Source organism: Bufo bufo, chromosome 3 (genome assembly GCF_905171765.1).
Source record: "Bufo bufo chromosome 3, aBufBuf1.1, whole genome shotgun sequence".
NCBI classification, from domain to species: domain Eukaryota; kingdom Metazoa; phylum Chordata; class Amphibia; order Anura; family Bufonidae; genus Bufo; species Bufo bufo.
In genome coordinates, this window is record NC_053391.1 from 145,850,932 (window position 1) to 145,866,360 (window position 15,429).

Genomic DNA, 15,429 nt, shown 5'->3' on the forward strand with positions numbered 1-15,429 from the left:
TTTATGAAAAAATCCCAAATTTACCAAAGAATTAAAAAAAATCGCAATTTTCAAAATTTCAATTTCTCTGCTTCTAAAACAGAAAGTGATACCTCATAAAATATTTATTACTTAACATTCCCCATATGTACACTTTATGTTGGCATCATTTTGGAAATGTTATTTTATTTTTTTAGGATGTTACAAGGCTTAGAAGTTTAGAAGCAATTCTTAAAATTTTCAAAACCCACTTTTTAAGGACCAGTTCAGGTCTGAAGTCACTTTGTGGGGATTACATAGTGGATACCCCCCATAAATGACCCCATTGTAGAAACTACACCCCTCAAGTTACTCAAAACTGATTTTACAAACTTTGTTAACCCTTTAGGTGTTCCACAAGAATTAAAGGAAAATGGAGATGACATTTCTAAATTTCACTTTTTTGGTAGATTTTCCATTTTATTAAATTTTTTTCTTTAACACATTGAGGGTTAACAGCCAAACAAAACTCGATATTTATTACTCTGATTCTGCGGTTTACAGAAACACCCCACATGTGGTCGTAAACTGATGTAAGGGCGCACGGCAGGACACAGAAGGAAAAGAACTCCACATGGTTTTTGGAAGGCAGATTTTGCTGGACTGGTTTTTAGACACCATGTCCCATTTAAAGCCCCCCTGATGCACCTCTACAGTAGAAACTCCCAAAAAGTGACCCTATTTTGGAAACTAAGGGGATAAGTTGACAGTTTAATTGGTACTATTTTGGGGTACATATGATTTTTAATTGCTCTATATTAAGTTTTTTTGTGAGACAGGGTAACAAAAAAATTGCTGTTTTAGCACCCTTTTTTCATCTTAAATTTTTTACAAGATTCATCCGACATGGTAAATCATGTGCTATTTTTATAGAGGAGGTTGTTACGGACGCAGTGATATCAAATATGTCTACTTTTTTTTGTTTGTTTGTTTCAGTTTTACATAATAAGGCATTTTTGAAAAAGAAATTATGTTTTTGTGTGTCTATTTTCTGAACGCCATATGTTTTTTATTTTTCTACTGATCGTCTTGTGCAGGGGCTCGTTTTTTGCAGAAAGAGTTGAGGTTTTTATTCGTACCATTTTTGGGTACATAGGATTTTTTGATCGTTCATTATTACACTTTATGGGGCAAGGTGACCAAAAAATTGGAACAGTTTTTTTTTTTTTTTACAGCGTTCATCTGAGGGGTTAGGTCATGTGACAATTTTATAGAGCAGATCGTTACGGGCGTGGCAATACCCAATATGCATACTTTTTCTTATTTATTTAAGTTTTACACAATAATAGCATTTTTGAAACCCCAAAAATTATGTTTTAGTGTCTCCATAGTCTGAGAGCCATAGCTTTTTTATTTTTTGGGCGATTGTCTTAAATATGGGCTAATTTTTTGCGGGATGAGGTAACAGTTTGATTGGTACTATTTTGGGGTGTATACGCCTTTTTGATCGCTTGGTGTTGCACTTTTTGTGATGTAAGGTGACAAAAATGGCTTTTTTTTACAGTTTTTATTTTTTATTTTTTATGGTGTTTATTAGACGAGGTTGATCATGTGATATATTTATAGAGATGGTCGTTACTGACATGGTGATACCTAATATGTGTGGTTTTTGTTTTTTTTGTTTTGTTTTATATAGGAAAAGGCAATTCATTTTTTTAATTTACATTTTTATTTATTTATTTATTTTCATTTTTTTTTTTTCAGTTCCCTCTTGGATCTTGAAGATCCAGTGGGGCTGATGGTTGTACTATACTTTGCAATGCTCTTGCATTCCAAAGTATAATACTACCAGATGTCCTGTAGGTGGCAGCACCGGACGCCTTTGCCATGAAAACCGGACGCCTTTGCAGCCCCGATGGTTGAGAGAGGGAGCCCCCTCCCTCTATTAACCCCATGGATGCCGCTGCCGCGGCATCTATGTGGTTACAGCAGAGTGTCAGCATAGAGCTGACACTCGCTGCTGATGGCGGCGGCTCAGGAATGGAGCCGCCGCCATCACACACAGCACGGGGACCGCATCGGGGGCAGGGGGCAGCGCTGGAAAAGGGTGGGGATACGGCCAGCATTCATAAATTACAGATCGGGGCAGGATGAATGTATTGGACGGGGAGGGGGCGGACCGCATCAGGGGCAGGATACATGGATGGGGGGCGGGGACCGATGGCAGAGGCAGGGCTCACGGTGGTGGTGGGGGGTTGGAGGCACACAAGAAGGGGGCACAGATAGGGGGCTTCAGGACACTACCCGATTTCAAGCTCTGATCTGCAGAGCGCAGATCAGAGCCTGAAACCGGCATTTTAACACTGCCGCGATCCGATTGCCGGCAAGGGACCACTCTGATTGGTCCCTTGCTGGCATTACTAGACTGTATGCTATCCGTGACAGCAGCAGGACAGGGGCAGAAGATTTAATCCAAGCGCTTTGCAGCGCTTGGATTAAAGAACTGCAATGACGTCTATACACGTGATAGCTGCACGGGGTATGTGCAGCTATCACGTATATAGACGGATTGCAGTCGAGAAGGGGTTAAAGTAGCTGTTAATGTATTTCCTTTCCTCTTATTGCTCCTATCTCCTGTTGTGGGCTGTGGTCACATGACCATGTCCATGCAGCTCTTTCCTATTTCCTGTGATGTTATGTCCATGGATGTGTCAAAGCAGTAACAGGGGCAGTGATGGGAGAGTGTCTATGTAACTAGCAAGGTGAGAGGAGCTATAAACTAGCTGGGTGTTGTTAGGGGCGGTGCTGGAGCTGTGGCTGAGAAAGGAGAAGTGCATCATGGGTTTGGTTGGATACAGCAACAGGAAGTTTTACATACAGGATGGAAACAAACCAGAGGGATTTGTCTACATTGTGGAAACAGGTTAGAAGGGTGCAAGTTTAGAAAGAAGAAACCATGGGGAAGATGTACATGAGGTAAGCAACTACATGAGCATATCTGTTAAAAACCATAGCAATCCCGTAAAAATCTCCTTCAGAAAGAGGTGTGGAACTGTTCTGTTAAATAAGGGTCATTTAGCAACTATGCCACATCAGGACATATATTATACAGTTTATTTGTACTACTGGAGTAAAAAAGTACACAATAATATCTACAATTTTTATGAGATAGGTGTGGGTGACTTCAGAATGTGTAATCATGCTCCCTGCACCATTTGGCCAAATCTAACTGATTTGTTAGATGTGTGGGTGGTTTCAGTGAATCTACCACACACAACCTTTGAACAGATGTGTCATTGTTTTTGGCACAAATCATACATGTTTTTCTGATCCTCTAATATGTCTGCAAAGGGGTTGTGCCAAGATTTAAATGTATCCCCTGATTAAGATAATGAGTACAGCACTGGATTATTTTCAGAAGTCCCTTAAAGGGGTTCTCCAGGAATTAAGAAAATGAAAACAAATAAGTAATACTTAATTATAAATATATTGCCAAATACCTTTCATTAGTTATATTGGCTCATTTTGTCTGGGGAGCAATCATTAGGAGAAATAAAATGTCTGCCATCCTATTAGTACACCTAAAACCTGTCCACACAGGGGGACAAGTTATTCCACAACACTAAGCTAAGAGCTGCCTCACCCTCCTCTCTTATGTGTCAGGGATTATGCTGCTGAATACAGTTTAATATGATCTTCAACTGAATCTCTGTAGGAATGGAGTTCAAGAGGAGACATGAAGTACAGAGAGGAGGTGGGGATGTGGCTGAGGAGCAGCAGCACTTGTATACAGCCTCCATTACCACAGCCTGCCCTGTACATCTTCTCTGTACTTCAGCTGTCTCCTCATAAACTCCATTCCTACAGAGATTCAGCTGAAGATCCTATTAAACTGTATTCAGGATCATAATCTCTGACAAGTAGAGCATAGAGGAGAATGAGGTAGCTCTGTAGCTCAGTGTTGTGTAGTAACTCATCCTGCTGTGTGATTAGGACAGGTTCTGTGTGTACTAATAGGACAGCGGCCATTTTATTTCTCCTAATGATTGCTCCCCAGACAAAATAAACCATTATAACTAATGAAAGGTATTTGGGAATATATTTATAATAAAGTAATATTTAGGTATTTTAATTTTCTTAATTCCCGGAGAACCCCTTTAAAGATGAATGGAGTGGTAACGGACATGTATGGCCACCACTCCATTCATGCAGGAGGACACAGAAGAACCACTGTTCTTGAGACTGGTGAGGGACCCAGTGGTCAGACTCCAAAAAATCAGATCTTGTTGATAAATTTAAATCTAAGGACAACCCCTTTAATATTTTGTCATGACCCTGTTATTTTTAGTAGTTATAAAATAGACAAATCCCTCTGTCTTTGAATGAAAGTAGAGAAAATAAAAGGTTCAATAAATGATTGACCAAATATTTATAGAAAATAATTCAATGAAAAATGGGTGGGGCTGATCGGCCTATCAGGGAGAAGGGATGCCGGACCAATCAGGCTTGGAGCCGACTTAATATGCTTCCTGTCAGAAGACTATATGCTGGCCACAGTTGCCTATGATTGGTCTTCTTGGCCTCACTAGTGTGTATTACTATTGTTTGGATCCCTGGTATTCTGACTTTTGGATTGTCCCTGACCTTGTTCCTCACTACCAATTATTCCTTTGACCATCTCCTGGCACTGACCCTGTCTGGTATTTGTTTGTATCTTGTGTTGGTTTTGACGTGTCTCTTTGGTTTGGACTCTGGCCTGATTTTGAAAAAGCTTTTGTATTTTGATTCAGTCCTGGCTTTGACTGTTTGGTTCTGTCCTCTTTCTGTCTGACTACTCTTTTACCCCCAAGGTTTAGGCCCCTGCACTTAGTCAAGTTAGGGAACATCGCCAAGTTGGGAGCCAACATTTGGGTGGAGTACACGGCTGACTGTTCCCTACCCTATGGGACAATAGGTTGAAAAGTTCATTAAAAGAGGAGGGAAAAAGATCAGGGGGAAAAGAGAAGGTTTGAAGATGATTAAAGGGGTTGTCCAAGTTATGCTAGAATGTAGACAAAAGCAGGGATTGTAATAGCATGACATAAATCCAGTACTCACCCATTTGACCACCTGCTAATTCCCGTACTGCCACTCCTATGCCTCCCACCTGTCTTTGTTTACTTGGCTGCAGCAGTTACATGCCCATATACAAACATGGCAATAAAAAGAAAAATGTAGCAGCACTACAAAAATGAATATTGTTCCTTACTGTGGTGGTGCCCGCTGTGTCAGAAGCCAGTCTTGTGCTTCCCCAAATCCAGATGCAATTGTAACAGAAAACTGCAGCACTCTCCAGCCTTGGTCTTTACAAACTTTTATTCACCAATACAAAATGCGACGTTTCGATCTGTGTGATCTTTCTCAAGCTATTTGCTTGAGAAAGATCACACAGATCGAAACGTCGCATTTTGTATTGGTGAATAAAAGTTTGTAGAGACCAAGGCTGGAGAGTGCTGCAGTTTTCTGTTACAATTGCATATACAAACATGACCACTGCAGCCATTCACTGCCGTAGGTGGTATACAGCAAGAGACCACTGATTGACTGCAGCAATTTCGCCTGTATATGGGCACACTACTGCTGCAGCTAAGTAAACAAAGGCATTGGAAGTGGCAGGGGGATCAAACTGGTCAGTATTGGACTTTTTGTTTGTTACCACAGTCTCAGCCTTTGACCACATTTTTTCAGATGGGCTCTACTGCTAGGAACCATACAAATGCCAGTCATTTCCATGGATGCATCTGATCAGTGGGCTTACCTTTTCTTGCTTGAAATCATGGAGGAGTGTATTTGTGTCAGACACCGATAAAGGGAATGAAAGACGTGGGCCGTCATAAGAGTCCGGAACTTCAATTGTTTCATAGAGCAGAAGGTTTTTTTGCCCTTTGTTTGAAGAGTTGAAAGTTATATCAGAAATCAAGTCTGGAAAATCAAGCATTTATGTCACATTTATTATGTACTATTCTCAGAATTTTGTTTAATGATTTGGAATCTGACTCATCCTTACACATGATCTAAAACACAGGTACTTTCCGACTAGTCTCAACAATCCACAGATTTATTAGAAGGAAACAGTTCATAGCAACCTCAATGCTGGGTTCGTCACTCCATTTAGTAAATTTACTGAATATCAGAGCAAAAAAGCATTAAAATAAATATGCATACAGCATACAGCATACATCTGTGCTCAAAGCAACACAAGATTAAATTATCAGCCTCAAAGAGGAAGCTCCTATAATCGGGAATTAATAGGCAATCAATAGGTTTTGTAAAGTTAGACAACAGTGTCTAAAGATGCACCAAATTTATCATCCAGTATGAGCAACTTTGATAAATGTGGCGCATCTTTACACTGTCTAGTCTAAGTTTACACTGTTTAACGGGAAAGGTGGGTGAATATACATTGGCTGCGTCATGCTGGAGCTGTACTTAACTGATGATTGTGCACTCAGCCTTTTTGCACTTTAGTGCACAATTCCAGTACCCATAGCCCAAAAGCACTGGACAGAAGAATGCTACATGCTATGTTTTTCTGTCCAGCGATGGAAGACCCAGCATCAAAACTGTTCCATAGAAAACTATCGGATCAGTTCTGGCATCAGTTTCCCTCTGGCATTTCAGTATTATAGCAGAGCAGATGGTTGTATATGCAGTATGAGATGCCACCTGTAGACAATATTAGTAAATCTGCCCCAGTATTTCTGCACTTTAATAACCCCCTCGGCCTCTGGCACAGCTGGGGACTGGCATATCTGTTATTGTGGTTTATTCTATAAAAACATTTGCATGCCCTACTCTGCTAGAAGCATGCTATCACAGCATTGGCTTGGGGACCTTACTTATAAAGAACACCTGTCAGCAGGATCAACCCCACTAAACTATTTATACTGCCTGGTAGGATTGATCCTACTGATTACAATGATACATGCCTTGTAAAAATCGGTTGCAGTGCTCCTGAGAAAAAAATACTTTTTATTTTATATGCAAATGAGGGCTTTTGTGCACAGAGGAGGGGGGAGGCTAGCCCTTCAGTGCACTTCAGCTCTTCAGTGCTGGCCCCGCCCCTCAGTGCTCTGAAGCTCTCACCTACATAAAGATTAAAGTGTTTTTCTTTCTCAGAAACACTGCAATCAGTTTTCCCAAGGCAGATGTAACTTTAGTTCAGAAAGATCAACTCTACCAGGCAGTATGCCTAGTTTGAAAGGGTTGATTCTGCTGTCAGGTGCACTCTAAGGCTCCTTTACACGTGTCAAGGATTAGAATGTGTAAAGGTGCCACTGATCATGTCACAAACAATTGCTAAAAAAACGCAGCAGATTGCCTGTGTAAGGCAACTTGCACACGAACGTGTGCGCCCCGTGGCCGTGCTGCGGCCCGCAAATTGCGAGCCGCAATGCACGAACACCCACCATGGGGCAGCCGCAGCGGATCTAGGACCCATTCACTTTAATGGGTCCACGATCCGTCCATTCCACAAAAAGATAGGACATGTTCTATCTTTTTACTGAACGGAAGTACAGGAGGAAACCTCACGGAAGCACTTCGTAGTGCTTCCGTAGGGTTCCGTGCTTCCGTTCCGCACCATTCCGCATCTCCGGATTTGCGGACCCATTAAAGTGAATGGGTCCGCATCCGTGATGCGGAATGCACACGGAACGGTGCCCGTGTATTGCGGATCCGCAAATGTGGTCCGCAATATGGCCACGTTCATGTGCAATAAGCCTAAACAAGGATGTTCTTCCGGCAAACAAGGAGACTGCATGGGGGTTAATTAATTGTAGTTATGATCAATCATCCCATAAAGCATTTTTATTGGTGCCTGCAAATGCACTTAATGTGTGGGAAATGATTAGAAATAAACTTCCTGGAGGGCGTGACCGACTTCCGGTATGAGCGCACGCTTCTGAGCGCCGCTCCAAGACCCGTTCTCAATCCTCATCAATCCTGACTGCTAATCAGCCGCAAACATTGAGTGGCAGGTCCAGAAACGAAAGGGGAACACCCGGAGGAGTAAAATGAGCCCAAGCAAGGGGCAGGCGGCAGCGGAGCGGCTCAAGGAATATGCTAGGGCCGAGACACAACATGGCGCCGCGTCTCCTTCTAACGTCCGCACTCACGCGACCCGCGGAAACCCGTCTCTGCAGCAAGACCCTCAAAGTGACGAAGAGCCAGAACTCTCGCCTAAAGCGGCCCATGAACAGCTACTTACTGCGATCTCCATGTGCCAGACCTCCCTCACAAGTAAGATAGAGGAGGTGAAAGTGGATGTTGGACTCCTCAGGCATGATGTACAGCAGCTGAGGGAGAGGGCGAGAGAAACGGAGCACAGGGTGTCTGAGCTGGAAGATATCACCAGACCCATGCAGGTCAAACTCTCAGATCTGGAACAGAGAGTTCAACTATGGCAGCAAAAATGCGACGATTTAGAGAACAGATCGAGACGCAACAATATCAGGATCCTGGGCCTTCCGGAAAAGGCTGAAGGTATGGATCCGGCGTCCTTCATAGAAAATTGGTTCAAGTCTACATTCCCAGAGGCTGCGTTTTCAGCGACATATGCTGTAGAAAGGGCCCATAGAGTCCCAGCTAGGCCTCCCCCACCGGGGGCTCCCTCCAGACCCCTGCTAGCCAGGCTCCTGAACTGGAAGGACAGAGATATGCTGCTTAATCTTGCCAGAACAGCGCAGAACCTCTCCTTTAACAACGCCAGGATCTCTCTGTTCCCTGATTTCTCGGCAGAGCTGCAGAAAAAAAGATCTACCTTTGTGGCTGTCAAAAGGAAATTACGGGAGATGAATGTTCAGTACTCCATGTCGTATCCTGCACGGCTCCGGGTAGTGGATGGCGGGAAATCCTTGTTCTTCACGGATCCGAGAGAGGCTGATGAGTGGGCAGCTGGAAGGCCGAGACACAGGCCTGAGCAGCCTTGAGATCTTCGTGCTGTTTTCTTACCTTGAGTGGGCCTGAGAAGGACGTTGCCCTGCGTTGTTATTCAAAGCTGGACTCCCCTTTCGATATTAAGCTTTTGGTATCGTTTAAATGCCACGTTTTCTTTGTTGAGATATGCGGAGTTAATATCTGATTGAAATGTTTAATTCCTGTATTAGAACCAGTGAATATTGGGCTGTTTAGCAGAGTATAACCGAGGGTCTCACCCGGCGACTACCTGCACTGGGTTAACATCCATTTACACCGTGCAGGTGCCCGTATACACGGTCAAAAAAAAAAAAGAAGCAGGCTATTGAACTGCTAATTACCAGCGGTTCTATGTTTAAATACTTTTATTTTTATTTTTCCTTTTCTTTTCTTTTTATGTTTTATGTTGTGGTACATACTATTTTCATGGTACTATCTGAAGTAGACATGCAGGAGGGGCGGCAGAGAGGAAAGCTCAGTAAATTTCCTCAAAGTTACATTACTATGCATTTCATGGAATTTAGGATAGCATGGCGGCTCTAAAAGTTATGTCATGGAATGTTAGAGGTCTGGGAGGACCTAGGAAGAGGATAGCAGTGTTTTCGCATGTGCGTCGATTTGCTCCACATATCCTGGGCTTGCAGGAAACCCACTTGACAATAGAAACGGGTAACAGAATAAAGAAGCCGTGGGTACAGTGGAGTGCCAACGCATATGGGAACTCATACTCAAGAGGGGTAGCGGTCCTGATACATAGCAGCCTCAGGTGGGAACTGCAGAGGTCTGTCATGGATCCGGACGGACGGTTCATATTTATGTATGCTTATATCAATTGCACTCCATACGTCATCATCAATGTGTATAATCCTCCACCAGCCAGCACATCTGTCCTACAGGCAATAGTGAGCTTTGTTGTACAATACCCGAATGTTAGACTATTGTGTATGGGAGATTTTAATATGCTAATGAACTCAGAACTAGACAGATTTCGTGACCCAGCAAGAGTGGGGATGTCCACTAGCTCCACATCAGCACTTCACAAAGTAGCTACTGAGATGGGCTGGCTCGACTTATGGAGGGAGAGACACCCCCTGGCGGTGCAGTACTCTTGCTTCACCCCCTCTAGAGGTGCCTTGTCTAGGATAGACTATATCATGGGCAATGCACTGTCTCTCACTGATTTGGAGAGCATTGAGTACTGTCCGCAGGGGCCTTCTGATCATGCTCCACTGGTTGCTAAACTCTTACTCACGGATGGAAGGGAGAATGGTAATAAGATGCGTATACACCCTTTCTGGCTAACACTGATGGGCTCTAATGACCGAATCCCGGATCAACTCCATATGTTTTTTGAAGTGCAGGGTGATACCACTGATGAGATATTGATCTGGGAAACATTGAAGGCTTACCTGAGGGGGTGTATAAAGTCATCCATAGCATTTATTAAAATGCACCTACTGGTGAAGAGCGACCGAAAACTTTTCTTTCTTAAACAACAATTATTTGAGCAGGGGGGACAGGCAGGTAAGCTACTCGCCCACATTGCTAGAAACAATGCCTCGGCCCCGCCAGTTCTCCGTATCAAGGGGTTAGATGGAGAGATAAAAGAAAAGTCGCCAGATATTATCACTAGATTCCAAGAATTCTATCAAAACCTATACAGTTCAGCGGCACAGTATTCACCCCAAGAGCTAACAGATTACCTACGGGAGGTGACATACCCCCGATTGAGTGCTGAAGATAGGGACATGTTGGAGGGGGAGTATACCCTAGATGAGATTCAAGAAGCTATGAGAGGTTTGACGACTGGTAAGGCCCCCGGACCGGATGGAATTCCGATCGAGGTGTACAACAGATATAGCGCTATTTTAGCCCCTAGAATGAAACTCATGCTACAAGCGGCTAAAACCCAGCAGAAACTACCGGACTCCTTTTATGATGCCACCATAGTGGTAATCTTGAAAACAGATAAGGATCCACTGGAATGTGGTTCATACAGACCTATATCCTTACTGAACCTGGACTATAAAGTCCTTACAAAAATAATTGCCAATAGACTAAATAGGGTAGTCGCCTCTGTTGTACACCTGGATCAATCCGGTTTCATACCTGGGAGATCCACCTCCAATAATATTAGAAGGGCGCAAGTTATCACGCAATTAGGTAGAGCCCTAGATAAGCCATGGGTGTTGGCCTCTCTAGATACGGCCAAGGCCTTCGATTCGGTGGAGTGGCCATACTTACTGGAAGTACTGGATTGCTTCGGCTTTGGACCGGTTTTCATCAATTGGGTACAGATGTTATATAGACAACCTAGAGCTAATGTACTGGTGAATGGAGCACACTCAGATTATTTTGACCTGGCTAGAGGGACAAGGCAAGGATGTCCTCTATCGCCCCTCCCGTTTGCAGTCGCAATAGAACACCTAGCAATTAGACTGAGACAGGACGAGGTATACAGGGGTATTTCCTTAGAAGATAGAGAGGATAGGGTGGGACTCTACGCTGATGATTTGATCCTTTTTATGGACAGGGCGGAACAGTCACTACCTAGAGCGATTGAGTTGATTGAAAATTTTGGCCGTTTCTCTGGATTGCACATTAACTGGTCCAAGTCAGCACTGATGCCTCTCAAGCCGGAGGGCTGGCATACGGTATATCACAACCTCCCGGTGGTAGACAGGTTTAAATACCTAGGTATTATAATTACTAGGGACCCCCCTCTAGCGTACACCTTGAACACGGAGCCTTTAATTTCCATATTTACTAGGAAGTTTGCGGCATGGCAATCCCTTCCCATTTCAATGATGGGGCGTCTGAATCTCATTAAGATGGTCCTCCTTCCTAAGGCCTTATATGTTCTAGAACATGCCAGCACAACCGTTCCTAGAAAGTTCTTTGACCGCCTCCACTCCATGATGTCAGCTTTCATTTGGGGTAAAGCCAGAAGGAAACTGGCGATAAGCACTTTACAGAGGCCTAAACTGCAGGGAGGTGCGGCACTACCGGATCTGTTTTTATATTTCCTAGCGGGACAGCTGCGCTACCTTGTTACCTGGGTATCCTCACAGCCCTTACCCAATACGGAGTTCTATCTGCAGAACTTCCTCCAACTACACTCCCTATGGCCGGTTCTGGAAGATATTAGTCTGTTCCATGGGAAAGCCCTCCCGATACATAAGCTTGCCCATCAGGTTTGGGAGGCAGCCAAGCTAAAACACTACACTGACATCCCGGACTTAATACCCTTGTGGGATAATCCTATGTTTCAACATCTAATTGGGCATGAAGGAGCCTCGATGTGGAAGGAACATGGTATTCTTACACTGAGAGATTTATATGAGGGAGGCTCCTTGAGATCCTACTCTCAGATTCAAGAAAAATTTGATACCCCAAGACACATGTTTTTCAGATATCTACAGGTTAGGCATGCCCTATCTGCACAGTTTGGCAGGGGCTCAAAAAGGATTTCTAAATACCCCCTGATTGGAGTGCTTTCCACACAAGGCCCTAGAGGTCTTATATCAGCTATTTACACGCACCTCATAACTACGAAGATAGACACACCCCCATTGACTGTTGAGGATAAGTGGAGGGATTGCATTCCGTCTCTTTCTAGAACAGAGTGGTGTGAGGCGTTGGCGGCCCCTACAAGAGTGTCCCCCTCAGTTAATAATAGGATGATACAATTACATATACTCCATAGAAGTTATCTTACTCCTAGTAGGTTGTTTAAAATAGGCAGATCTGAGAATGACAATTGCCTAAGATGTCACCAAGCTGGCGCCAATTTCTGGCACATGATGTGGGACTGCAGACTTATTCAAAAATTTTGGAAAGATGTGACGTCCCTACTGTCAGATCTAGTGCCGGGTAGGGTCCCCCTTTGCCCTAAGATGTGTTTGTTAGGAATCATGGACGAAGAGCAATGGTCCCACCATCATAGGGTATTTCTGGAGGAAACTTTATTTTTGGCCAGGAAGGCTATAGCCCTTCGTTGGATGGCTGATAGAATGACTAATGTTAACCACTGGAAACAAGTAGTAAATCAGATTATCCCATTGGAGAAAGTAGTCTACATTCATAGGGGATGCCCCCAGAAATTTGAGAAAGTCTGGGGAGAATGGTGCGAGTCCGCAAATACGCTAAGTTCTCGTTGAGACTCCATATGCTAATACAGATAGTGAAGGGAACTGTGAGGTGCTTTTACAGTAAATTTCCACTAGGGATAACATTCTTGTTATGACAGGATGGGGAAAAGATTATGAATCCTTACTGCTCTCTGCAAGAGGCCATGCCATGTCCATGGGAAAATGTACTTTAAACATGAATAATGTACCACAAATGTTTCATATTGTTTTATTTCATTTATTTTCTGTACTTCTTGTACTTGTATTTATGCCAATTTGTACATTGATGTCATGATACTTCTCTATTGAATCCATTGATATGCTGTAATGTCATGTACTTTGATAATGCATATTTATACTTCAATAAAACGAATTTAAAAAAAAGAAATAAACTTCCTCCTGATCAGCGCCCTGCCGGCTTATCTGGTAAATCTTACCTGGGCCTGGGGGTTGCTCATTCATCTGCGCGTAGTGATCAATCATGAATGTAAAAAAGTTGGAGAGCTGGAAAACCAGATAGGTTAAAAGAAGTGGACATTAAAATAATAACCAAAGCTGTACATACACATAAGGCTCTTTGCACATTAAGTTAAGCCCTACATTTGGCAAATATGCTGGAAAAAGCTCCATTTACTGAAACTGGTCTCCATTTCCTGGTCCCATACTGACACACAGAAAATGCCTGCTGAGTGACTGCAGTGGGCAATGATTGGTTGAGTGAGCATTTTGTGAGTGTCAAGAGGGATCAGAAAGGGGAGACCAAGAGTGGCCCCGGTAAGTGTCGGAATGGTGTGGTGGGAGAATTTACAAGGTTAAATAAAAAATGTTAGTAATAATGTAATAACAAATAACATATTCTGCAAAAAAAAAAAAAAAGCAAAACACCTTTTATTAGTATACAATACATTTTACTGTGCACATAATTAATACAATATAAAATTTTTTCCCACATTAAACAAGGCCTCAAACAACTGTCAATGCAAAGAAATAGAAAAGTTACAGTTGCTGAAACACAAAGGGGCAAAAACAAAAACATTTTGCTAACCACTAAAGCCTTTTCAGGCCAGGTCATTATGAGGTTAAAAAATGCCAGCAGCTGGACAACCTGGAAGGAACCCAGACAATATGGGAAGGACGGTTGATGATTGTCATATAACCCATGTTGGGGGAGCATTGTGTGCAGTGGATACTGCTGCTAATGCCAAACAGGGATTTATAACATCAAGTATTAGTACTTTTTCTCCTGACGTGCACTGGACTACAATTCCCACCGCCACCTGTTTCCCTATGCCATTGCAACCAAAAGGAGAAGGAGTTAAAGAGGTTGGCCAGTATCCTATACTGATGACCTGTGCTCAAGATAGGTCATCAATATCAGATCGGCAGGTATCCGACTCCTGGCACCCCAGCTGACCAGCTGTTTGAAGACAACATAGTGCTCATGCGAGCACTGAATTTTTTTCACTACCTGCTCCTCATTGAGATTGCAACGGTAAGCAGGTATAAAAACAGCTCCTCCATTCCCATTCCCTTCAATGGGAAGGAACAGGAGGAGGGGTGTAACTGCTCCTTCCCATTGAAGTGAATGAGATGGAGGAGCTGCTGCAGTACCCTAGATGGGGTATCTGCAATTTTTTGTTAATGTACCGTTAAGGTAGTAATGTGCGCATTATATGTCATGTATTATGCTGCTATCTAACACACTCAGAATGTTCCAGCATTAGCCACACATGACCAGAGTTAACTATTCTGGCACAGCCCTCTCTGGAGCTCAGGGTGGGGGCTGGCCCTTCCCCCTGTATTCAGTAGAAGATTTGAGCGTCCTAGGAGTAGGCAACTGTGAGGATTGGCCCGGAGGAGAGAGGGAGCAAGACTGCAGGTGATCCTTTCCCCAGGCATTCAGCTAGAAGCTTCCAGAGACAGTTTCCTGTGTGTCCTCTGACACTTTTACAGAGAGAGAAAGAGAGAGATAGAGAGATGATTTTGGAAAGTTTTATGGCTAGAACGTTAGAGTTAACACGTTAACCAGCGTAAAGCATTACAGACTTTGCTGCTGCAAAGGGGAAACAAGGTAAGACACCTGAAGCACCCTTAGATTCATGGATTCATGGTTGACAATTTTTAGTCAGCAAAATGGTCAGCATACAGCATTCTTTGACCTGACTGCAGTGGAGGGATAACGAGTTCTGACACCTGCACACTTCAGAGATAATTTTGGCCAGTTGTATTACATTGACAAGCAAAAGGGTAAAAAAAAGTTTCAAACTTTTAATTTTCAGGCTCCATATTTCACCATCCACTACAAGCTTCAAACGTGAGACTACCAGCATTAGGCTACTTTCACAATGGCGTTTTGAATTGTGTTTGTGAGATCCGTTTCAGGGAT

At 43.2% G+C, this 15,429-nt stretch overlaps 1 protein-coding gene and 1 non-coding gene across 2 annotated transcripts in view; both read right to left on the minus strand.

The window, feature by feature from the left end:
• PPEF1 (protein phosphatase with EF-hand domain 1) overlaps positions 1–15,429 on the minus strand; it is an 80,638-nt gene that overhangs the window by 36,923 nt on the left and 28,286 nt on the right. The window contains exons 4-5 of the mRNA XM_040421821.1: positions 13,481–13,547; positions 5,756–5,919 (exon numbers count right to left, since the gene is read on the minus strand). Coding sequence (XP_040277755.1) covers positions 5,756–5,919; positions 13,481–13,547 — 231 coding nt within the window. The remainder of the gene's footprint in view (positions 1–5,755; positions 5,920–13,480; positions 13,548–15,429) is intronic.
• On the minus strand, positions 1,935–2,020 carry LOC120996856. Its single transcript, XR_005777954.1, has one exon. It is a non-coding gene; the product is annotated as a small nucleolar RNA SNORD71 (small nucleolar RNA).